The 27322-nt window shown below is 36.8% G+C and overlaps 1 protein-coding gene across 1 annotated transcript; it reads right to left on the bottom strand.

Annotated features, from left to right (window-relative positions):
* Positions 1 to 5407: 5407 nt before the first annotated feature.
* LOC310632852 (visual pigment-like receptor peropsin) lies at positions 5408 to 23884 on the bottom strand (the record flags this gene model as incomplete). The annotated part of the gene is made up of 6 exons (XM_083350313.1): positions 5408 to 5851; positions 7257 to 7480; positions 8260 to 8364; positions 15267 to 15366; positions 20858 to 21063; positions 23764 to 23884. 6 exons carry the CDS (start codon positions 23882 to 23884, stop codon positions 5408 to 5410), a joined length of 1200 nt encoding a protein of 399 aa, XP_083206439.1.
* Positions 23885 to 27322: the final 3438 nt, after the last annotated feature.

Here is a 27322-nt window from a genome sequence, read left to right as displayed (position 1 = left end):
TTTGTAGCTCAGGGTTGAGGATGTTTATACACACACAAACACAAGATATCACCCAGGTTCAAATTCACTTTGAGATACTTAAAGAAATTGTAAAGAGTGAAAGTCTTCTTTGAAAGTTGACTTTAAAAATATGTTTGTTGTTTTAAATCTAACAAGTTGAGTATAGCTCTCCAAATCTTGTTAAGCAGATACAGTAAAATATCCCTCCGGTAGAGCTTGTATTATTATAATTATGATGAAATAGTCCTGCTGTTTTCTTGATAACATTATGGGAATGATTTCCATTATCTTCTTCTGATCTTTCACATCCCTGTCTAGTCTGCAATCCCGATATTTCCTGATTATCTGCCATCAAGAGATTAACCAGGCCTGACCCTGTTCTACTTACTGAAGATCAAAAGGTCAGTTATATGTTGCTGTTGCTGTGATGTTAAGACACAAAGCCTTCTTAATATGCCCTATTTAAGCTGTCTTGGCACCAGTCTCTAGGCAGTGTTTCACCAGATTCTCTGATAGGTCATTCTGATAAAAACACAGTTTAAGTATGATGGAAGCCTTGGAAAAGCAGGGCAGGGCCAGTTTTATATTAGAAAAAGTGAAATGGTGCCTCAAGAAGGAGATTTGGGATAGCAATAACTCTACAAATTTTAGTCTCTTCTTCTTCTTCTTCTTCTTCTTCTTCTTCTTCTTCTTCTTCTTCTTCTTCTTCTTCTTCTTCTTCTTCTTCTTCTTTTACTTCTACATGGTAGAAGAACACTAGTTGGGTTCTGTCTTCTTCTCAGGTGCCAAAGAATTTTTGGGTTTTAGGAATTCTGTACCTTGACTTAAGAATCCACTATTTGTTTCTCTACCCAAGGCAGTCAAAGATCTTGGTCAATCTACATAATATTGCTTATATCCTAATATTCTCTATATAATAATAAGCTGTTCCTTTTTGTACTATCTTTTCTGATGATGAATTATGGGATGCTGTATTTTTAAAAGAAGGAACCGTGAATGGCCATTTTGTTACTGAGTATAAAGCAATATATGGCAAAAAAATTTAATTGTAAAAATACTTTAATGAAACCTAGATAAAATTTCCTTCTAGTTATGGTTAACACCTGATTACTTCAAGGACACCTCTCTGTTTTGGGCAGCAATGTAGAAGTGGTTTGCAATCACCTTTTTTCCGAACATTGGTAGTGGACAACCTGGCCACCTTTGTCTAAGCCTGAAAACTAAGCAGGGTTGCTGAAAGTAATCTGGAGAAACCTCTAGAAGGTATTAGGGCTATTGGCTAACCTGGAAAGTTGAAAAAAATCTCAAAGGACACATATATAGGAATATCCACAATGTTTCCCACTCTCTGAGCAGAAAATACTCTCGAATTGGTCAGGAATTTAATAGAAAGAGTTGCAGAAATATTAATCAAAATAAGTAGTGAATAAATGTTAGAAGGCATTTTAAAGGAAATTGATGCAATCTAGACACTTTCTTGGTTAGTAAAAGGTAAAGGTTCCCCCGCACATGCGTGCTAGTCGTTTCTGACTCTAGGGGCCGGTGCTCATCTCCGTTTCAAAGCCGAAGAGCCAGCGCTTGTCCGAGGACGTCTCCGTGGTCATGTGGCCGGCATGACTAGACACCAAAGGCGCACAGAACGCTGTTACCTTCCCACCGTAGTGGTCCCTATTTTTCTACTTGCATTTTTACGTGCTTTCGAACTGCTAGGTGGGCAGAAGCTGGGACGAGTAACAGGCGCTCACTCTGCTACGCAGCACTCGGGATTCGACCCGCCAAACTGCCGACCTTCCGATTGACAAGTTCAGCGTCCTAACCCACTGAGCCATCGCGTCCCTTTCTTGGTTAATATGTGCCAAAGGTATACCTACGTCCAATTGAACTGAAAATAACCGTACTAAATAAGCAATCAATAACCAAAAACACAAATCCTCTAGTCTAAAGGTCTAACTCAGCATTCCTTTTTCTTATTATGTACTTCAAGCAACCTGACCTTTCTTAACTGTTTTCTAATAGCTTGAACTGCTAGGAGAATTTTTAATAACCAATTTCTGTGATTACATTGTTGAAGTTGAAGGAATGTCACTATAGGATTTAGTTTAATTAAAGCCCCACACATCTACTCTCTGTCTTTGTCTTCCTTGTTTGTTGACCACTGTGAAATGTCATGGCTTAATATGCAGAGGTCAAACAGCAGCCATGCTGTTAAGTTCAACAAGATCTTTTCAAGAAGCAATTGTTCCAAAGATTATTTCCACCAGGAAATCGATGCTAACTACTTCTCTACTCCATTCCCAAATACTTTTACGCTCTGTTTGTTTTATTAATTGGTTGTTTTCCATTATTTTTCTGGGAAAGATGAACTATCTCACACCTGGTTAGTAAAAGCCTAATGTAATTGTGATAGGTTCAAGGTGGCTTTGAGAATAGGAGAAAGCATGAGTATAGAAATCTGTTGTTGATCCTGAAGTCATTTGGGGTTTTCCCAGATCCTAAGACATATAATCCAATCCAATGGTTCAAAGATCGTCTATGATGAATATTGATCCATTTTTAAAGAAAGAGTGTATTCAGGAGTTTCAGAATCAACCACATTAATTCTGTGGACCTGAGAAAAACCATCGTCATCTTTCTATTTCATCAGTAAAAAGAACAAAATTATCTAGTCCTGAAGCTAGAGTAGCTATAATAGTAAGCAGAAGATTGGCTCTCACAAATAGGAGTTCTGTTGATCCATACAACTGCACTTTTCATGCGCTATAGTTGAGAGAAGAAACCCCCAGCAAATGTATAGTTTGTACTAACTAGTCCCTCCTGCTTTGGTTTCTAAGCAAAGGAAAAACTGTAGAGTTAGTGCCCTTGTCTCAGGCCACTTATATGAAGCTCCACGTGAGAAAAAAAATACCATTAGATTTTTAAGAGTGATAGTAATTAAGTGCAGGGGAAAAAAAGAGAACTATCCCATTCTCTCCTAAAAATGAATATACCTTCAGTTTGTCTGTCGTTCTTTCTTATTGCTTATAATGTTTATTTGTTCTGAAATAGAAATTAAAGATGACAATCTTAAAACAAATATACTAAGGAAGGAAAGGAAAGTGAGCCTTTTTTGTAATCATCCCAAAGATCACAAGTAGAAAAATGTAGTCTTTGTTGAAACACATGAGGCTTCTGTCCTCTCCCTACTGAACTATGTACAGTTCCACTGGCTTGCAAAGTGCTAGCAGTTTCTCTCCCCTACCCATTCATTTAATAGTCAAAGGAACAATATTATGTCATGGACAAATATAAATGCACAAAAAGAAAAAAGAGTTAAGAATATAGACCAATGTCAGATGTTTTCTATTTGCTGATTGACTGGGTTTACAACACCATTTTTATGTTATGTGAATCTAGCTGTGGATTTTATAAGAGATCCATTAGCCCAATAATGAATGTGACATAGATGTCACAACATTATTTTGTATTAAATTCCTACTAACTGAAGTTCATTTTGCCTCCGTGCTGAGAATGCAATACCCCAAATTTCAGTTCTTCCACCAAAAATTGATACATGTACAATTCTGCTTTAATATAATTCATATTATTTTAATATGCTGCATCCAACTTAAGTTTTTCTTGTGATTATTGGGGTTTTTTTGTAGCATAAACAACATCAACCTCTATAGGGACGGGTGCTTGAATTAAATGAACCCAAACATTTCATTAAAGAGAAGTATCATGTTCTTGGACTACTTATTGGAGGAAGGTTAAATGAAAAATCTAAAAACTCTGTCAGTCAGGATTTTTATGTAAGATGGGATTGTCACATTGTTTTGAACTGCTGTGTTAGCAAAAGCAAGGCAGAATGTACAATGTCATCATCTTTGCTTCTCAATTCATTTTCCAAAATATTGCTAACATCAGTAGTCCAAGATACATGTCACTATTAAAAGCACATAGCTAGAACTTTTTACTGTTTTATTTCCTTCTCCCTCCTCCCCTCCCTTTCTAGGTATTTCCTACTACAGTGAAAAATGTAGGTGAAAAGGTAGTTTTCACCCCTACCTTTTGGAATTTTGATTGGTTCTATTAAAGGCAGGGGTATATACCCAGTTCCCTTAAAGATCTTGCATAATATATATATTTTTTACAAAACATTCCTGAATATGATCTGTGTTTCTGGACTAGTCACTCTCTCTTTCTGTCTCTGCCAATCCATCTCACAGGATTGTTGTTACTGTGGGGAAATGAGTGTCAGGAATATTAATATATAGATATGCTAGACAATCCAGTGATCTATTGGGTTATCTTTTGAGAGAAAGGCAGTGCAGTCCGATGTGGCTAGATAAAACAGAATAAGCATGAGCAAAAAGCAGTTGGAGCAGGAGTGACTTCTAATTTCCTGCCAGCTTCCCCATTGACTTGCAGAAACGGGACCGTAGCAATAGCCACAGTTTTGCAAATAAAACTGGTCTGAACATCTTCAGAAACTTCAATTCCACTGGAGTAATGGGCCCTAAATGTTTATGCCTTCTTTAAGTTAGTGGATTTTAGGAGCCTTAATTAAAAAAAATTGTTGCAGTATAATGCAGCCTTGGCTAACATGATACAGACAGACAAACACAATGAAAATTTTAATGGTGTGTAGATATATATTAAAAAGGCAGTGTAATAATAACAACAATAATATGGACTGATAGGGATTGCATTTCTAGAATATTTAGAAAAAAGCATTTCTCCTTTCCTTAAATTTGCTAATTTATCTGTTTTAGGTAATGCTTAAGGCATTACCTAAAATATATAATCTAGCTTTTGACTGTAGTTTATATTCAACTATGATTAAGGAATCAAGACTGCCACCCCTGCAGCTTGGTTGAAATCTTTGGGCCAATAATGGCTTGATTTTCTGACAGTTTGTGTAGCAGTTAGTATATTTGGAAGAACATTATTATTGTTCACCCTCTGGTGGCTAAATGTGGAGCCACATTCAAATGCTATTGGCAAAAGTTCGCTAATATCAAAGCAATATTGTGCTTTGGTGGTACAAACAAAACAACACAGGATTCCAAGCAAGGAATAAAAAGGCAGAAAAATGTAACTTCTAATTCCTAAGACTAAGGAGTGGAAATTTGTCATTTTTGTTAAACCTGCCAGAGAATAAGAATTGTACAAGAATATATTTTGCCTGCAATCTTTCAGCACTAGAAGAGAAATAAATACCATTCATGTTAAGTCTGTGCTGTTTTACTTCATATGTAGTCACTTACCAAGAAATGTTATCAGTCTTACAATTTTGTTCTTACTTTCATAGCTCTTAACTTTGTTTAAAATCAAATGGGCTTTAATAAGACAAGGTGGAGACAGAGAAAGGACACTCAAAGAAATCCATATTCTCTGTGTTGCACTAATTAAATGTCCATGCTCCTGATCACAGTCGATCACATTCAATGTCAGGATTTGAGGGCAATTTATCAAAAGCAACCAAACACTCTTCTCTATTTGCTGGGGGAGGCATATTAGAATGATTCCCCTTCTCTGAATCAGAATGCAGGACAGGCTGTGCATTTATTGCATTCTTCTCTTCTCCTTGAGATGGTGAGTTGTCCATTTTCTGCTTGAGGATCTTGAACTGTTTGAGCTTTACGGGGTCCTTGATTTCTTTGGCAAAGTGGAAGAAGATGGAGATATCTTTTCGGAATTTGGAGCTCATTCCAAAGTAGATGATGGGGTTATAAAAGCTGGCAGATTTTGCAAAAAGGCTGGCAAAGATGCTGGTCAAGTTGGGGACGGTGTAACCACAAGCAGACCACATGGAAATGACAGCATATGGGGACCAGGCAGCAATAAAACATGTGCAGACAACAAGGGAGATCTAGATGACAGAAAATGGAAGAATGAGACTTGCTGGTTTCTATTTCCACACCCAACAGCTGAGTCAATTTAGATTTACTGAACTTAATGTTAGAAATCAATAACTCAGAAGAAGTTATTAGCTGCTTGCTAAGCTTTGGGGTCCAAAGCCAGAACTTACATGGTTTTAGCCTAAAGCTGGCTCTCCCAGAAGCCATAGTCTATGTAGTTTGCCTTCTCAAAAGTCAAGTTGGTTGCTGCAGCCCTTGATAGAAGCCCTGGTCCTTTTTCACAAGCATTGCACACATAATACATTAAAAAAGGAACAAGGCATCAATCATGCAGTTGCAGCTGCCATTGTTGTGATTCCTTGCCAGTCAGTGGATCTGGCAGCTGAGTCTGAGGACTCAGATGAGGAGGAGGGGCCTGGAGTGACATCAGAGTCAGAGGAAGGCTCTGAGGAGCTCCAAGACTTATGGTCAGACAAGGAGCCCGGCCCCTCTAATCACGCTTGGGCTGAGACACAGCTGTGCTGGGAGCCTGAGTTGGACAGCAATGAGGAACAGCTGGGACAAATCCCAGAAGCATGAATGCACAGACAGGAGAAGACAGTGGGACAGAGGAATGCAATGGGGCAGCTCCAAAGGCAAAGGAGAAGGTATTAGGAAGCCACGTCTTGGCTGAATTATAAAAGGAGAAGATGTGGGAGGTGCTGGTTGCCAAAGGCAACCGTTTGTGCTGAGGATCGAGTTTCTGTGGACTGTGTTTGTTTGCCTTGGACACTGACTCAGGTCTGTGAGAATAAAAAGGATTGGGTTTTTTTTGCGGTTTCTGCCTGTTTCTTGGAAGAGGGGTTTCTCCTTGGGAGTACGTACAACAAGGACTCATGAAGGCTGGGACAGAACAGCTATCTTGACTTTTGTGACCCACATGATTGATCCTGTTATTCACAGTAAATACCAGAGGATATAATTTAGAAAGTCTTTTATGACCTACTCTTCAGCTGCATTTAAGTGTACTATGAATTTTGTTTTGGGGGTGGTGGTGGTGGCTTTCAGATTAGTTGGGATAAGAGAAAAGGCCTTTTTTGTAATGGATTCATGCATTTATCCTAAAAGCCCTTCGTTCAGCATGGTTTCTTATCCTAACTGTCAGTCTAAATATACTGTAAATCAATTAATAAATCCATGTCATGATTCTCTATTTATATCTGTTATATTGCCTTATGCTGCATTGCTGTGGATTACCACAGAGAGCAAGAAAATAACATATGGAAAAAGTACCATATCTGGCTGCAAAGATCCAAACTGACCACTGAATGGCAGCAGAGATCTGTCCACCATATCTTTGCTGACCAGATATGATAGCTATCACAATGGAGTGCTTGCAATTTTGTTTCAGCAAGAGAAGAAAAGGCCAGACCTTACCCTGGTAACGCTTTGTTCCATCCTCCGCTGCCTATCCGTTGGGTCTCCCATTCCACTTAATACATGGCTTGACTTAACTGTATTGATGATGGACGTGTATGAGAAAACCATGACTATCACAGGCACAAAGAAACAGCAGATGAACACTGAGACAATGTAGGACTTATATGTGGTTGAGAAATTGGCCTTTGTCCAGTCGATTTCACATGTTCCATACATCCGGTCTAGGAAGCAGGAGAACTTGGTTCATTGTACAGTTTTAAAAACATGTCATTTTTCAGAAGGAAGAACTGCCGACTATAGAAGAGTGGACTTAAAAGTTTCTAACTTGGCGGAAATGGCAAAGATTTCAGCGTATTTGAAAGACCAATCGCAACAGAGATACATTGTGGAATGGAGGAGATGGATTGATTATATTCAGAATAAATATGGGACTAAAAAAGTTTCATCTAGCATTTGAATAAGTAGTGGATCTATATGATGTATAACTAGTTAGTAGTTATTTTATTAAGAGTTAAAGTGCGATAGAATTTAATGTTTTATTGTTGTTAGCATATTTTAGATTATGTTTATTTGTATTTTTATACCCTGTATTCAGCTCTGGGAAGTCGGGGAGGGGGGAGGGGAGGGCAGGGAGGGGTTGGGGAGAGGGGAGGGGGAGGAGGGGGGTTGTATTCAAAAATGTATTGTAAAACGTTTCAATAAAAACATGTCATTTTTAACTTTTGCTTTTTAAAGAACTACTCTGCTGGGTTGTTGTTTTGTTGTTGTTTTTACTAGACGGAAAGGTTAGAATGTCTTAAGGCATGTCAAAGAGTACAGTGAAATGTGTGTTGGGAAGTCAAAGAACTTTCTATTGGGAAGACTATGACATTTCTATCACAGTGACTTCCTTCTTCCTTCCTTCCTTTTTTGCAATACAGAAGTGATAGCTGATTTGGTGTCAGCCTTAACAAAGGTAGCCATACCTAGACCTGTAGAATAATTAGAAAAAATGAATTACCTGTATAGCTCCCCCATCCCAAGAGTGGAGCCAGTGACCAGAAGAAAGCTGTTGTCCAGATAAGAAAAATAGCAAAGGAGACACTGCTCAGGCTGATACAATATACTGAAATAAATACCAGAAATGGGTTTTTAACACTTTCACAATAATATAATAATAATAATAAATGTTCCATCAAGAAATTAGTAGAGCCAGTTTGATATGGCAGTTAAGGCTGCTGGCCTAGAAACTAGGAGACTGTGCATTCTAGTACCATTTTTGGAATGAAAGCTGGCTGGGAAACTTTGAGTCCGTTACTTTCTCATCCCATCTCATAGAGTTGTTTTGGGGAAAATAGTAGGAGGAAGGCGTATTATGTATGTTCACCTCCTTGAGCTACCTATAAAGTAATAAATGCAGGATTTAAAAAAATAAATAAAGAAATCCAAATTCTCATACTACATTTAGAATTTCAAGACAATTTGATTTCTCAGTTGTGTATATTTTGGAGGATTAAATAATGTTCATGCAAAAGATACTTGAATTATAACTGCTTATTTGCCTATATCATATCTTCCAATTTAACTTTGAAGAAAAATTATTTCACCGAAGCCTCCAATTAACTGAGAATATGACTTAGAATGTCCACTCATCCAGCAATAAAAGCAATGTGGGTGGACAGGACACAGGATATTCTTTTTATGCCTTTTATGTTCTCTAAATCCAATATCTACAAAGAATCATAATGTAATAAATAAAATTAAATAACAACTATGGCCCATGAACAAAAAGATTTGGGTACCAATAGAAGAGAATATTTTTAGCACAGGGTTAAACTGTGGGGTTCTTGGTGTTCTCTGAGCTTGGTGGTTTTCTTGCAGATGTCATCATGATGTTACCTAATTTGGTAATGAAACATCTGCTAGAAAATCACTAAGCTCAGAGAGTATCAAGAACCCCACAGATTTGGGTATACCTCATATCATTGGAATGGACAATTTTTGCGTTAGGATTACTGAATTCTTACACACACTTTCCTGAGAGTAATCCCCACTGATTTTTATAATAAGGCCATCCACATAATCAATGTACACAATTACAGCACTGTGCACGGATAAATTGATGATTGAAGAGCAGGTGGCAGGTGTGGCTAATAGGACCTTATAGGGTCTGTTCTTAGATCCATCCAAGACAGTCACTCATGCCCTAGTCAACTCATAGATAAATTATCGCTGAGTTTGCAAAACTGCCCTGCAAAACTATTTGGAAAATACAATTAATCTAGAAGGTAGTGACATGAGTAGCAATGGGTATGCCATAGGATGCCCATGTAGAGACTTCTGCGACAGGTCATGGCCTTGTGGTTTTCCGCACCCCTATGGCTAATTTTGCCCTGCCAGGGGACCCTAAATGGGTCTAAGTTGCCCTGGAGAGATGGTGAAGAAAGAAGGGTGCTCTGGCAATTCTGGAATGATGGCGGTCATTCCATTCGACTTGGGGAAAGCCTTCTAACCCAACAGGAGAAAGGCTGGCCATACTTCATCGACCAGCCCAAGCTACTTACAACCGAAGTCCAAAAGTACTAACCAGCACAACAGTGAACAGCGTGTTTGAAACTGGGTGAGGAATTTGATCTTCTCTTTTCTATTCTATATTTAATTTCCTGGAAAAGATCCCCAAGAAGCAAAATACCTCCAAAAGGGAAGGAGGGGTATTTCCACTCCACCCTTATACTAATGGAAGCAGAGAATTAATCTTTTTATGGAGGATCATAATATATGGAATAAATATATAGCCTGAAATTTAAAACTTAAATTTGAATCAATCTAAAATTGTTGAATGGTTAAGACTCTCATTCTAAAGACAATTGTTCATTTTGTAAATTGAAAAAAAAAGATGCTGACACCTAGTGGTGGATGAAGACTCTGACAGCTATGATTTTCATATAGGACTTGGCAAAACCTGGGAAAAGCTAATCTGTGTTTGTGACCATCAAAGGTTTAATAACAAAGAACAGCTGTGACAAAAAAGGACAATAATCTGGGCTGTAGACAAAGAGAGAATTATAAACTTCAGGGAAAAAATATATTTTTTGAACTCTTTGGATTACAAATATCTATTTAACTGGGACTCTAAGGCTATTTGCAGAGGAAAAAAAAGAAGAGAAAAACTCAAATTCTTGGCCATCAAAACATGGAAAGGCAAAAGCCCTGTACAAAGACATTTCACCTGATTTTATATCTACAGTAACATTTATGAACACATGGAAAGACCTTTTGACTCAGAAAAATACTTTGATCAAGAAAGATACTGGGCAAAGGAAAAAGACTAAAATGGAAATCAAGAAAATAGATGATGGGACTTACCAGAGAGGATACTTAAAAAAGAAACATTTGTTTGAATATGGTTAAAGAAATAGAAAAGATTTGGAATATATATGTCATTCTAAGAGGGATAAATCTCTTAAATAATATAGTATGCTTCCCCCCTTTTTTATTCTATTTCTTGATAAAAGAAATGTTTTAGATATTTAAATGTGATTGAATTTAAGAAAATTATAATGGATAAAAAAAGAAAAATATTTTGAATGAGTTTAAGGACTAGATGACTAGGTGTATTAAATGGAATATTTAAAGATTAAACATATTTTTAATTATGGTTAAAAGAATAAGAAATCTTGGAAATAAATATATATTAGCTTAGGAGGGATATATATTTTAAGTAGTATGTTAGTTTTTATTTTTCTTTACTCTTGCTCTCCTTTCTTTCTTTCTTTTTACTGTTTTATCTATTCCTTAAGAAATGTAAAAGTGCTGAGATGGTTCATATGGAAAAAACAGACTTAAATTTTTAAATGTAATTAATTTTTGAGAAAATATTAACCAGTAAGAATACTTTGAATTCTGTGGAAGAAACAAATTTAAATAAGGATTGTAACAGGATCTATGATGAGGCAACCAGAATGATTGGATAGAAAAGAAATACTATATTAATGTGATTATTATTTTTAGGAATATTGGGGAAAATATATATTTAATTGTTATCTATCAAAACAATAAGAATTGTATTAACTCAATGTTTGCAAAAGAGGACATTTTGGGGAAAAGAGATAATCAACTAAAACCATTATGTGGATTATGGATTATAGAAATCAATTGTTAATGATTGTTTTACAAATGTAAACCCAGACAACACACTGTTCACCAATTAAGTGATTTATGTTTTTAAAAATCAATAAAATATATTACAAAAAAAGGATGTCCATGTAACACCACTTCTTTGTCAGCTACATTGGTTAATTACGTTGCTTTCTGGTACAATTCATGGGCTGGTTGCCATTTATAATGCGTTCATGGCATAGGGGGCAGCTTATCTCTAATAGTCCTACCTGCCAAGTAAGGTTAGGCAGAATGGACACTTTCTGGGTCCTCTTGATAATATTGTCTATTAGGACCAACATTCTCTGTCTCACTGTTTGCTCTCTGGAAGAGAATCCCTCTTGAGATCTAAATGGCTCATATTTTGGTGTTCAGAAAGTCTTATCTATGCTTTTAGGCATAGTGATTATTGAGACTCTGCAGGGATTTTGCTATGTTTGTATATGGATGCATGTGATTTCTTTTTTTTTATTACTGTTTCGTGTTTTAAAGTATAAGACATTTAGAATAATTTGGAGTGGGTACCCTCTAAATTGTATACATGTACTGTATATGTAAACAAAGAAATGTAATAAAAATCTGTGGTTTTGTCCTGAATTAATGAAAATAATGAGCATATTCATTACCGTAGTAAATGTAATGTAAATTCATTGAAAGAAGGCTTCTCCAACCTGATAGCTCAATACTGTCCTGGATGCCAGTATTCATAATCCTCAAACTGCATTTGAACTGAAGCCTAATACATTTGACAAATACTGACAATAGCAGAGGGGGTGGGGAATAACAGCTTGTTTATAACAGGTTTGCATTGGATTTGCTTTTCACTTAATCCTACTTTCAGACCTAACATTTAGGCAACTGAGCATAACTTTATTAGAATTGCAATTCTTGGAATTCCTAGACATCACAGCTCTCTGAGATATACTGCAGCCCATTCCCCATCCAGGCTAATCATTTTATGAAGTAAACCCAGGGCTTTCTGAAGACCATGAGAAGCACAGAGGGATTGTTAAGAGTGTTGCCCCATTTTTTAAAATATATTTTATTGATTTATTACAATAACAATCTTTAGTACTTAGTAAACAGTGTATTGTCCATATTCATAGGTTTAAAAACAAATCAATAATGGTTAATTTCTATACTTTCATATTCAATATATTAATTAAGAGTATATTTCATTGATCTTCTCTTCTTCCAGTAATATTCTTCTTTGTCAACATTAAACAAATATAATTCTTAATATTTTTGATACATACAAGGTTGGATATAAATATTTTTCTTGTGTTTGCACAAATAACAATAACTTCCATATACTGTATAACATCTTTTCTAGTTGGCTTATGTTTCAATTGTATTTGTAAAAGTCATCTTATTAAGTCACTATGTGTACTGTTTTCAAAATTGTTATTTAAGCTTAATTTCCCCTCCGTATTCAAACTATTCTTATCAGTCATAATTTTCTCAGAATTTATTACCTTTAAATATCTGAACTTTTCATTCACATACACCCTTCCAATATTTTCACTTTTCATATATTATAAAAAATACTATACTACTTATATATTTTATCTCTCTAACTGTAGGGCCCCTTTATATCCAAAATTTATCTATTCTTTTAACCATATTCAAACAAGTATTTAATCATATAGTACTCCATCTGGTAAGTCAAATCAAGTCTCTTGAATCTAACTCTAGCCTTCTTCTTTTGCCAAATAGCTTTCCAAGTCAGTATGTTCCATTGCCAGGGGATTCTTGTATTTTTATAAGTGTTGTTGGGAGTAGAAAAGACAAGTTGATTAAGAGGTATGCTTTTTGTCTCCCAGGCTCTAATGATTCTCCTGGCAGCTCTATAATCCATTTTGTTAGATCTTCTTTCTTATCCTCGAATTTCTTTTGAAGTCTGAAAGATAAAATATCTTTTCCATTTTCATTGATGTGGCCAAGTCTTGTAGATTTTCTTCTATTTGCATTAAGTTGTGGTTCTCTACATTTGTAGCTTCTCTATTTAAGTCACTTTCTTCTGGTTTGTGTTCTGTTATTTGATTTGTTTGTTCATTCTTTATTGTCGTTTTCTGAGAATTCTTTAATTGTAAGATTGAACATGTGCTCATTTATGTCATCAAAGTAGTTTTTAATTTCATCATGGTTTGAAACCATTGTCATTTAGATCTGTCGCAGCATTGCATACATTTCTTCCTGGAAAGTATTTGCCTTGTCTTGGAGTATTGCTCCTGCAGATCTCTGATGTTCCAGGCTAGGGCCTTCAGAAGGGAATATTAGGTGTGGTTTCCTGTCACTTTTACATAGGTATGCAACATCCATTTTGTCTCCCCCCCTCCAGATAGTCTTTCACTGATATCATAGTCTCTGTGATTAGCCTTATCAAACCAGCCAATCTTAAAATCCAAACAACCATATCTTATATAGTTCTTTACCTTTATATATGGTTTTTGTAATCCAATGTGTTTCCAATTGTCCAAGCATCATTGAAAGCAATGTTTTATAACAGTTCTTCTGTTCAGGGGCCTTAAAATTATCAACCAGCCAGAATTGCAGTCCAGAATGTTTAGCCACCTAAAAGCTTTCCAGTAAATTTCCCCCTGGAAGATTAGCCAAAAGTTAGGGTTTTTCTTTCTCTACAAACAATTCTTGGGCTTAGAGATCACAGCTCAGTGAGTATTTATAGTCACAGAAGGTCAGTAGTTTTTAAAACAAATGTAGTTCTCACTCTGTAGTAGATGGCCCTGCTATGTTCTCTTTCCTCTGTTCCCAGCTGTTTTAATTTGGCTAAAAATCACTGAGGTTCAAAGGAATAAGTTTTTTTCTATTTCTGGGCATCTTGCCAATTTCTGAGTCAATGCTGCTGTAGTTATGCTCTAATGCTCCAGTAGATGTCAGTATCTATTCATTTCCCAACTTTTAAGACAAAGAATTATTTTCTTATAGTTTCATCAATACTCTTTCAAATGCAAAACCTTAACAATATTCATAATTTTCAGATTTATCCAGACTGTAGTATTATTAACTTCATTTCAATATATTTCTGTCCCCCATAAACATTAATTCACCACTTCCGTCTATGGAAGGGTTAGGGTCACTTTTGGAAGATTTTTTGCTTCTTGGGGATCTTTTCCAGGAAATCAGTTACAAGATAGGAGAGAGAAGGTCGATATTCTCACTCAGTTACAAGCATGCTGTTCACCGTTGTTCTGGTTTGTGCTTTTAGACTTCGGCTACCAGTAGCTTGGGCTAGTCAGCAAGGTGTGGCTAGCCTTTCTCCTGTTGGGTTGCAGGGCTTCCCCTGGATAGAGTGGATCGATCACTATTGTTCTGCGATCAGTGGGGGGGAGGGGGCTCCTTCTTCATCACCTCTCTGGGACAACTTTAGACCCATTTAGGGTTAGGGTCCCCTCACAGGGCAAAACCAGCCGTGAGGTATGGAGTCCTGCAATCCCTCGGCCATATTGATATGATGCAAGGCTGGCTGCCCCATTTTATTTTAATGCCTTTGTCTAACACAATTATTTTTTCTGGGTTAGTTTTCAACCATTGAAGTCAAGGATCCATTAAACAGGACAGAATAGGGAAAAACCAACCACTGAGGTAAATCTTGGAATTATATTTTCATGAATTAGTGTTAAGCACCATAAATGGAAAGGACTCAATTATCTGATGATTTAAAATACCGTATCTTAGATAGGGGAGCTTTTTAGATGCGGCTAGTTTAACCAGTTCACCTTTGCAAAAAAAAGTCCTTTGACCAAAATATTTGAACAAGTCTATAAAAAAATAAAATATTCTGATTTCTTAAAAACCTTTTAAATAGTGCAAATATGTTTGAGTGAACTTGATATTTCCCAAATCTCTTACCTCTGTTAGGATGGCACCCTTTTATATAACGAGTTACACTAATCACTGTGAGTGTATTAATACTGGCGAGGCCAAACAGCAATGTCAGAAATCCATCAATCTAGATAGATAGATAGATAGATAGATAGATAGATAGATAGATAGATAGATAGATAAATAAAAGCAGTATTTTTTAGCTTCCATAACTTTAAGACATGTGGACTTCAACTCCCAAAATTCTCCAGCCAGGAAATTCTGGCAGTTGAAGTACATACTATATATCTTTAAGTTGATAAGGTTGAGAAATGCTGGATTAGACAGCAGTGGCATCCCTTGGTTTTAGAGTACCAAGAGCAATAGCAAATATTCCAAGATATATCAATGAAATGAAGTATCATCAAGGAAAGTCTTCATGTTTAAATCAGAGAATATGCAGATATTCTAAACAATAATAATAAAAAATTAGGCATACAATGTGGATGAAGTATGTATTAAATGAACAAGCAAACCCACTCTCTGAGTTATAGAAAAAGGGGGAAAGCAGATTTTGAGACTGATATGGAAAAAGACCATGAAACAGCCAAAGTCAACCACTTATAACCGTTGTTCTACAGGAGAACAACCACTAGAGCCAGGGTTGAGTCATCAACCTAGAATTGTTACATTCCCATAAACTCTAAGTCCAACTGCTGTTAAATTCCATTGACCTTTATCTATTGCCAATTTAGTATTAAATTTTTGTTTACTAGATTCTTGTATATATATATTCATGGCAAAAAATATTCACATGCTGTGAAAAATGTATGATATGCCAGGCAGAGGCAATCAGGGAGGTGAAGATGTAAAAAAAAAGTCAAGAAAAGCTTTCATTTCATGGCTGTGGCCATCATCTTAACTTCTTTGACACCTCGCATGGATGCCACTGGTAACTGTCAATCCAGAAGGGCATAGTGTAAAATAGAACCAATCTCCCAAATGTGCTGTTTCTTTATACCTGAAGGAAACAGCTACTTATTTTTCTATAAAATGTTCTTAGAGTGTTCTTTAAAAAGTATTCTTTAAAATGTGCAGAACATCTTTAACTTGAGAAGAAGTGGAATATATACTATATTTAATTCGAACTGTAATATGGAATTATATGTTAAGGAAATACTAATAAGACTGTTGATTCAGTGAGGGCTAATTAATTACGAAGTAGTTTATTAAACAAATTGGATGGTTGAAGAACATCCAAGAACTGATATAAATCAGTGGTCCCCAACCTTTGTGGCTTGATGGCCTGGCTGTGGGGGAGGGGAGAGGGGAACTGAGCTACATGAATGGTGGGCCCTTGCACAAGTGTTGGGCCAGCATGCACACACACAACTCAACTTGTGTGAGCGGCAGGCCAATTCTGAATAGCCATAGCCCTTTAGTGGGCTGCAGCCCAGAGTTTGGGGACCCCTGTTCTAAATGATCTGGAGTAGTGTCCAACTTAATTATGAATGTTTGCTTTGTCTTCTCTGAAATGTTCATTCCAGAAATTAATTTAAAATGCTGCTTATATAAATAAATATTAAGACATGCAGATTTCTATTCAAATTATTGTCCTTTTTAATATTTATTTCCCCATAGTTTATATCTGTTTGGGGGCAATGCATAAATATTTCCCTTTCAGAGCCTATGTCATCTGATGCAAGATCTCAAATCATGTTTCCACCTTAGAATACAGTCAATGAATTAACTTCAGGGGAAAAAACACAAGTGCTTCACTTTGAGCCAACTTCTAACTTTTTGCATGGTTATTGTCACCTGGCAACATGGTTGGCTTAATTAATGGGATCATACCACACACTGAGCCTTAAAGCCTACACGACAAACCATAGGGTTTGTCCAATGCTTGAGATCACATGTAGACTCAAAACCAAACAATCCAAACAAACATAGGTTGGCATATTGTGCCAATACAATTACTGACTGGGAGGAAAGAATGCAGTCAGTGGGCAGAAAGAATTCGATGTTCTTGAATCTGTTCCAAGAACAAATCTTACTCTTCAAATATCAAGCAGCATTGTTGGGTTTAACATCTCCAAATTTGTGGTTGGAATAGTTTTTCTGTTTAATGAAGTTTTCTATTCAATAAAGAAAGGATGAGAGTAATGATTATTTTGTACAAGAATGTACATCAGGAATGTTTAGCTAATTTCATTATTGATTCTCTTGGCTTTTGTCTTTGTGATTAGAAAATATTAACAGATTGTCAGTTTTACACTAAGACTGCTCTTTCTATAATATAGGGATTCATTAATTTTTATCTATGTATTGTCGGTGTGTTAAGCAAAGCAACCCATAAAATTGTCACAGTGTATTTATGCAATTTTCTTTTCATGCTTTATATATTAATACCACAATCCTATATACTCAGAATTCAAGTCCAGTGTATTTTCTCTCAGGATAAAGTGAAGAAGATTACCCAAAGCCAAAATTGTGTTTTCTTGGAAGTAATTTCTAATGTACTCCACAGAAATTATTTCCAAGTAAACATTAATAGGATAAGACTGTCAAATGATTAACAAGAAAAGTTCGTGAAAATTCTTGATGAAAGTTGATCTTTTATTCTGTCTCTCCATCATAGTCCTGCTGCTGTGCTTTTAACAGTACTCTGAAACACAAGAACACAGACTTGTGTGTACTTTTGCAGGATGCAATACAATCTGTTTCAGATAAAAAGAGATAATAATGTGATATATATTGGCCCTTTAATGTCCTGAGTTTAACCTGAATTCTCAAAGGACTTGACTGTTGGCTTATGGATCCCAAGAGACAATTTGGTGTGGTGGTGAAGGCAGTTATACTAAAAATTTCCTTAGGCACAAAAGCAGATCCTTCTTCTTAGCTCTAGGAAGCAAGCAAAGCTTTGACAAAAAAAACTTTCACAAACAAAATGCAGGGACCACTAGTCCAAAGAATCAAATAAAAAAAATATGGAAGATGAAAAGTACTGAAACAACAGTAAAAAAAATTACAGTATTAAGCTTACTCCCATAAGTCCAAGCCATGGGTGCGGTTTCCTCATATTTGGCTACACTGAGCAGAGGGGACTGAGTGTCTGATCTTTCCAAAATCTGGAGGACCACAAGGTCCCCACTGTAGGATCTTGCTCAATCTGAATGGCTCCAAGATTGTGTGGATATATAAGAAATTTTAGCCTCTTAGCCAGTGTGTGGATGCATATTGTCTTCTGTCATTTGAATTATGAATGCTCTTTGAATTTATGTGAAAAAGTTATGTCTTACTGTACATTATTCATGACAATATCTGATAGCATGACTGATAGTTTTCATTTAATCAGATGTAAGCTCATGGAGCTTAGGAGGTGACTTACTGTTAAGCATATAAGATTGCAGTTTTGGTCACTAAATGAATAATTAATTTCTACAGTAGCTCCCTTTAGAAATTGTTGTCAAAGTCCTATATGTTCAGAGTTTCTAGTGTTATTGCCTGTACCAATATTGCCTTCACTAGCAACTGCATCTTACTGTCTCAATGAGCACAAGTGAAATGTACATCAAATAAAACATCACTTTTGTGGATAAGCCTGTCTATATTGAATTGCAAGTGAGCCCCATGATAGTCTTAGCATTTACCAGGGATACTTTTCAGAAAATATGCTTTGAACTGAGGTTTGATGGTTTGCAGAATATTTGTTTCTCTGATAAGGTCATTCTGTGTTTCAGCCTGTTCCTTTGCATTTGACTCTGTAAGACAGACAGGCAGAAGACTAGCAAAGCACATCCATAAGTGTCAACTAGGACAGGGCTTTTCAACCTTTTCACCAATTGTACCACTTTTAGAATATGGCAACATTCGAATACCACCAGTCACCTAGCAAGGTGTCAAAAACTTGATGACCAAAAAAAAAGGGAGAAAGTGGTAAAGTACAGGTAGTCCTTGACTTACAACAGTTTGTTTAGTGACTGTTCAAAGTTACAACAGCACTGGAAAAAGTGACTTATGACCATTTTTCACACTTATGACCGTTGCAGCATCCCCAGGGTCATGTGATTTACATTCGGATACTTGGCAACCGATTCATATTTATGATGGTCACATTGTTCCAGGGTCATGTGATCGCCTTTTGCAACCTTCTGACAAGCAAAGTTAGTGGGGAAACCAGATTCAATTAACAACCATGTTACTAATTTAATCTTTCTCTCCCTCTCTCTCTCCCTCCCCCTCTTTCTCTCTCTCCCTCTCTCTCCCTCCCTCCCTCTTTATTTCTCTCTCCTTCTCTCTCTCTCCCTCCCTCTCCCTCCCTCTTTCTCTCCTTCCCTCTCCCTTCCTCTCCCTCCCTCTATTTCTTTTTCTCTCTCCTTCTCTCTCTATTTCTCTCCCTCTCTTTCTCTCTCTTTCTCTCCCTCTTTCTCTCTCTCCCTCCCTCTCTCCCATTGTCCCTTCCTTCTTTTCTTCCTTTCTTCCTTCCCTCCCTTTGTCCCTTCCTCCTTCCCTCCCTCCCTTTTTGTTCCTTCCTTCCTTCCTTCCTTCCTTCCTTCCTTCCTTCCTTCCTTCCTTCCTTCCTTCCTTCCTTCCTTCTCCATTTTTACCAAGAAAACTGATGTCCACTTAACTCTTTATGAAGCACTGGAGGAAAGTTGGGGAAGATCTATCAACGATACTCGGAGGTTGCCAGCTCATTTAATAAGCTTTATTCCAGCAACAGAAACACCTTACATTCGCTCAGAGTCAATCCACACGCGCCAACAATGCTGCTGTGGACTGCGGGGCAGGAAGGCGCGCTTCACATGGGAGGGATGGAAGACGCGCCAAAGCACCCTTCGCCCCGCTCGCCTTCTGCCCCAAATTAAGTAGCAGGCAACATATCCTTCTGAATTAAGCAATGTCAGCGAAATGGTTTCTCAACTACAAAATGGGCAGAAGTTTCCATATATTCTATTTAAGGCTCTATAATATAATTGTCCATTTTAATTCAATATTTATGTAATCTGAGTAACAGTTTTATATGAATTTTTTTAAAAATGAAACATTTCTTTTAGCATCTTAAGATAAACATGAATTAAGAATATTTATTATTTAATGATGTGTATTAAATATAAGTGTATGTGTGTGTTTGCATGTGCATGTGGCATTCCCTTGCTTTATTCTTGAATTACACTGCTTGAAAACTTCACATAAGGCAAAAATGAAAGTTGTGATCATGTGAGGTCCTGAATGACCTGCACACCCGTCATTTAATGATGGCTATTGAGACTGCTGGAACTATCATTGCTAAGTGGCACACACATGATTTTTGTCCTATATGACCATATCACTCAGCAACAGTTCCTGGTCCCAATTAGCATCATTAAATAAGGACTACCTCTATTTTAGAAGTAGATGGTAGATGAATAGACAGTATAATTAGAGAAATATAAAGTTATAGTTGCTTAGGCAATGGCTCTGTGACTTGCAAAAATGGAACAAGAGACTATAAAAAACAAACAGGGATTTGATTTAATAGGCTCTGTCACCATCTTAAATTCTGACAATCCATGGTGGATGCTCCTGATAGCAGGCTTCATACTGTGTGATGTTTATCTCTCACAATTGCACAATAGATCTAATGGACTGCTTACCTGACAAGTCCATATTGATGTAACAAGGAAGCCATCATCTCGGAACACATTGAAAATGTCAATGATACCACGGGAATAACCAAAGATAGCAATGCTGCCATCAGACACAGCCAGATTAAATGTCAAATAATCCGTGGGTTGAAGAACAGTTCGTTGTTTATATAGTACAAAAATTACAATGCTATTCCCAATCCAAGACATCCAACCTGGAATGTAAAATTAAATAAAATATCTGAAATATATTTCAAATAGTTCAAATATATGCATTCATATTATAAACCAAGGCAAATTCTGCTTAGGGATTCTTTGGGGACAGCATAAAGAATTTCCTATTTAGGGGCTATTCGTGTAATTACTTCTCCCCAAAATGTATATTCCACTTGCTATAAAGGAAAGTTTAAGTCTATCAAAAGCATATGAAGGTAATAACAGAATAACAGAGTTGGAAAGGACTTTGGAGGTCTTCTAGTCCAGCCCACTGGTCAAGCCAGACACCTTATGCCATTTCAGAAAATTGGCTGTCCAGTCTCTTCTTAAAAGCCTCCAATGTAAAAGATTGTAAAGGACTATAAAAGACAATATGTTATATGCCTCCTCTTCTTGAATATTTTGCAATACTTTAAAAGTAACATCAGTCAAAATACCTCCTTTTGATTATTAGACCTTCTCACATCTGGGAGCAGAAGACATTTCAGAAATATTGGGCTCACCAAAGTTAACTGAGGCATGGCATTTTGTACTATTATGATTTTCTTTATTGAAGTGCTAACTAGAATTTCAAACTGTTGAATGGCAAAAGCTACATACTGTAACCCAAGAAAAGAATAAAAGGAAATACAGTCAACAAATAACTTATACAACAATTTGAATAAAATGACCAAAATACAAGGCAAACACATATACCAAAATAATAAAAAATAAATGTAAAATATAAAATATATTTTATTTTTAAAATATATGCAATATATTTTAGTAAAGGTAAAGGTTCCCCTGCACATGCGTGCTAGTCGTTTCCAACTCTAGGGGCTGGTGCTCATCTCCGTTTCAAAGCCGAAGAGCCAGCGTTTGTCCAAGGACATCTCCGTGGTCATGTGGCCGGCATGACTAGATGCCAAAGGCGCACGGAACGCTGTTACCTTCCCACTGTAGTGGTCCCTGTTTTTCTACTTGCAATTTTACATGCTTTCAAACTGCTAGGTTGGCAGAAGCTGGGACGAGTAACAGGCGCTCACTCTGTTACGCAGCACTCAGGATTCGACCCGCCAAACTGCCGACCATTTGATCAACAAGCTCAGCGTCCTAACCCACCGAGCCACCGCATCCCTTAATATATTTTATAAATGGCTAAAATAGAAAATTATAGACATTAAAATTCTAAATGGTTAAAATGCTGAAATACTCAAGTATTGAAATGCAAAATTACTCTACTAGATACAAAAATGTAAGGCAGCACTTCAGATTGAATTTCAAAAGATAATTTGGGGTGTGCAGAAATATAGCATTTGTGTCCAACCCATTGAAGTAGCCACATCTAGTAGAGCCCTACCTGAATACGTAAATTCTCAAATGCTACAATAGTTATCCTTAGAATATCCTTTACTAGTCCTTCTGATCAGAACTTCTCTTCTTTGTGGTATTGCTTTTTCAAACAAAATTAATTCTCACAAAGTCAGAGAGAAACACCACCAGTGGCAGAGGTAGAACCAAGAAAAACCAAGGAACAGACAGAAAGTGGACCGCTTACCCATTATGTAGGGCAAGAAAGAGGATCAAAATAATGTAATGGCTGATTTTGTAAATATCCAGAATGGGACAATTGGCCTTAGCCACCCGAGCCTGGCTGCTTCACTTGCCCACCCACCCCAGTTGACCCACCATGGCCATCTCTTCCCCACCACTCCTCCCCTGCCACTCCACACACTCTTAAAACACAGTGGTCACTGGAACTCTTTGGTAATGGTTGCCTATACTTTCTTCAATGAATACTTCCTTATTGGAGTTTTCTGAGCTTGCCTAATTGGTTCCAGTTTTGTCTGCCAGTTGAAGCCAGGCAAAATAGAATAGAATAGAATAGAATAGAATAGAATAGAATAGAATAGAATAGAATAGAATAGAATAGAATAGAATAGAATAGAATAGAATAGAATAACAGAGTTGGAAGGGACCTTGGAGGTCTTCCAGTCCAGGGGTCCCCAACCCCCAGTCCATGGACCGGTACCGGACTGCAGCATGCCAGCAACTGGGCTGCACAAACAAGCAAAGCCCCATCCACAGGATGCAGGCAGCACACAAAACCACACACTCTCTGGTCCGCAGAAAAAACCTCTCTCCACAGAACCAGTCCCTGGTGCCCAAAAAGTTGAGGACCTCTGTTCTAGTCCATACCTCTGCTCAGGCAGGAATCCCTATACTATTTCAGACAAATGGTATTCCTCTAGGAAACTAACCACCTGCTTCTATCTCTGCAAAACAGCAAAAACAGCTGGGGTTTTGAATACATGGCCCAGCAGTCAACTTGACTCTTTTGATATCACCCTCAGATAACCTTGAGAAGGTTACAAGTAAGAATTTTTGAGAAACAGTAGACTCAGACTAGCACTCATGCAAATGGTTTGGGAAAAGGTCACATCAAACAGCTTAGTTTTGGAAAGAAAACTAGTTGCAACTCAAACGTCATTCGTTTCTAATCCAACTTACCGTACCTGAATAGCATACTGGATTGATAATCTTGTTTTGCTCTCCCCCCCTTTCCAAATTCTTGTTTACTTTAAGATAAACATAAATTATTGTTCTGCTGTCCAAACAACTGCACAAGGAAAGAGAATGGACTCTTATTCTTTAATATAGTAGTCTATTTTAAACATGTTTCATTTCATAAAGTGAAGAGACACCATAACCGTACGTACCCAGAGCGAGCAGATAAAAACCAATAATTGTTTCTCCTTGTTCAGAGAGTGGGTGGTCTTTGTTTAAAAAAGTAAGATTGTTGTTTCTCCAGGGTGCCTGAGCAGAAATCTGAAAAGACATCTTCAGGTTTCCTAGAACCCAGAATTTGCTTTTTTCCCCCCTACCTCCAGGATAAGCCACACCGAAGGAGGTTGAGCTTTATGTATTTCAAACCACTGCTCTATATTCTTTGGAGCCAAACCTGAGACTGATAGCAAAGGGGAAGCTAAGGCAAAAAGTAGGAGCTTTGCTGTCTGCTGCATTTGCTAATCCTGTCTATTAATACCCAGCAATCACCAAGCCTTGCTAGACAAAGACATAAGAGTTTTTATTCATTACCTGAGGCTATTACATGTCAACACCATTTAGTGAGCAAACAGTGTGCCTATACTTTACAGAATGACCATGTAAGAGAAAACTTCAATGTTTATCTCATGAGCAAATCAATATCCCCAAATTTGACCAGATAGCACAACATTCTTCTTCCTTTGCAGAAAAAGAAAAAGTTTAATTGAATGGCTAATAAATCATATATACTTGCAAGGTTATCCAGGCTACAAACCTCCAGACAATCACCAGATTTCATCAGAGAAGTATAGAAAATTCTTAACTTTTGCTGCCATCAGGTGTTCATCTATATTTGAAGACAAGCTATGCATCAGGAATCCATTGCTGCCAATCACAATAGATCTCTCCCTCTAATGTTGTATGGTGATTCTCTTAGCTATCACCTGCTGTGTGTGAAATATCCACAATTGTCATAGATTCCAAATCTTGCAGATATAATCAAGTAGGATATACTGTATATGTCCTTCACTATTAATAATCAAAATGAAGTTAACATTTCTATGACTTTCAGTATTTTACAAAACTATGCCTGAAGTTTTCATAGAAGAACGAGCCCTGTAATAATTGTAACAGTTCAGAATTCCTCTTAATCAAAAGTCTTTACTGATACAGGATTGTGTTAAATTTTGCTTTCATCTTCCAAACTAGTATTTCTCAGCCTTGGTAACTTTCAGATTTATGATGGAGAATTTGGGGAGATTATTTATCTATTTACTCAATTTATAAATGGAGTTCAAGTCCACACTTCTGATGTCAAAGATGAGAAACTGTTCTAAAGTATTAGCTGTCTCACCTGAATTGCAACTTCTATGAATTAGATGAGCACTTTCCCCCACCTCCTTAACCATATCCTAAATAAAAATCTTGAAAGTAAAAAGTCCAGAACTCCAAGGCTCTGGAGTTAATACTAGTTGATATGAACTGATGATCAGCATTCATCAAGTGCAGATTTTAGCCTACTGTGTATTCATTTGCAGGACTTGAGTTTGGCTAGTAGTCTAAAGAATAGAAGAAATAGGGGAGACACAATAGCAGTATTCCAGTATTTGAGGGGCTGTCACAGAGAAGAGTGGGTTACGTTTTTTACAAAAGCACTAGAGGGCAGGACAAAAAACAATGGTTGGAGACTGATCAAAGAGAGAAGCAATCTGGAATTAAGGAGCAACTTCCTGAAAGTGAGGACAATTCACCAGTGGAATAGCTTGCCTCCAGAAATCGTGGGCGCTCCATCATTGGACATTTTTAAGAAGAGGCTAGACAGTCACTTGTCTGAGATGGTATAGGTCTTCCTGCTTGAGCAGGGGGCTGGACTAGAAGATCTCCAAGGTCCCTTCCAGCTCTATTCTATTCTATTCTATTCTATTCTATTCTATTCTATTCTATTCTATTCTATTCTATTCTATTCTATTCTATTCGACATTTGTAATAAAGGAGGAGAAATCCCATCCCACATGAAAGAAATAGAAAAAACAAACAATAAACTAATAACCATGTAACATTAAAATATATACAGTATATAAATTGCAAAATATAAAATTCTGACCAAGCATTGTAACAAAACAACCAGAAAGGAATTCCCCACAACTGAACCTTAATGTCTAGGGGAAAACTCAGATTTAAATACTTGCATTTTATACCTTCTACAAGCAATAATTGCTTCTCTTTACATTTTATCCTTCATTTAACAAGATTGCTATCACTGAAAAGAAGAAAAGTGAATGAGGAAGATATAGTTGGTTAGTTCAGAACTCATCCTTCGTATTCATAGACATTATTATGCATTAAATAACTGCTCAAGAGGTAAAATAAAAATGACTTCTACTTGATTATTCATTGAAAATTTATACCAGTTTTTCCCCCTGCAATAAATGTGGCTCTTGTTCATTTGATGTGACACCCGACATCAGTCATTCCCATGTTATATCTACATTTATGATTTGAACTTTCATAATGTTATGCCTTAAGATTTTTGAATTTGAATTTGAATGCCTATCGTGATTTCAATATTAACTTTGCAATGTTGTAAAGCATACTCAAAAGAGTGGTTTAAAAAATGTTGCACCATCCCTATATCACTCAGAGGTCAACTACATATCAGAATGCAAGTTTAGAAAATAAGACATAGAAAGATAAGATAAGATAATCTTTATTGTCATTTTTTACTGTGGGCACAACGACACACATCAAAAATGAAATTTAGTTGCCCGCTCTCAAAGTGAAACACATACATGACACACACCTAAAACATACTATATATATAACATATGTATGGGCCCACACCCCTACATATACATAACAATAAAATATTAAATACTGTCCATCTTGAATATATAACGGAAGGAGGAAGCCTGAGAGTTCACAAGGTTAATGCTGTATGGAATGAAACTATGGTTGAATCTTTAAAATTCCCCATGCTTATCTAATGGAGAAGTGGACTAGCTGGCTAAAGTAATGGGAACTGAAATACAATATATCTAGGGCAGGGGTAGGCAACCTTGGCTCTTTTATGACTCGTGGACTTCAATTCCCAGAATTCCTGAGCCAGCCATGCTGGCTTAGGAATTCTGGGAGTTGAAGTCCACGAGTCATAAAGGAACCAAGGTTGCCTATCCCTGGGCATACCCAGTTTGGGAAACCTTAATATTTACAATTCTGAGAGCTAGGGAGGATTGATATTCATGACATCTACTTTCTCTTCAAGTTAACAGGATAGATATCAGATGGCAATTGCTGAGAAATTGAATTGATGGTGATCCTGGATTTTTTATGACACTATTAAAGGAATTGCTGATAAAAAGTGGGCATTTGGGCCATAAGGCAAAAAAATATGAACTGCATTGCATATAATCTCATCCCATGAACAATTCCAAAGAAATATAAAAAAATATTTTGTGCAGAACCTGCTTTCTGACATATTACTCCAAATCATACTTTTACAGCAATTGCTTTTCTGCCAATTTGGATAAGAATGACTTTTTATAGTCAAACTAATACTATGTCCTTGGTTTGAGAAAGCAAATACTTCTGCTGATAATGGCATTTCACTGAAGAAACATAGAAGCAGGCAGTAATTAGTGGATGCTAATGGTTCCTTTAACAAGCTAAATCACTCTTATGTAAAAAAGTACATTCAGATTTGGATATATTGCTGGCAATCATGCAGACCTCTTA

This window comes from Vipera ursinii (genome assembly GCF_947247035.1).
Source record: "Vipera ursinii genome assembly, chromosome: 1".
Classification (NCBI taxonomy): Eukaryota; Metazoa; Chordata; class Lepidosauria; order Squamata; family Viperidae; genus Vipera; species Vipera ursinii.
Note: the sequence above shows the minus strand (reverse complement) of the source record. Positions and strands in the feature narration are given on the sequence as shown.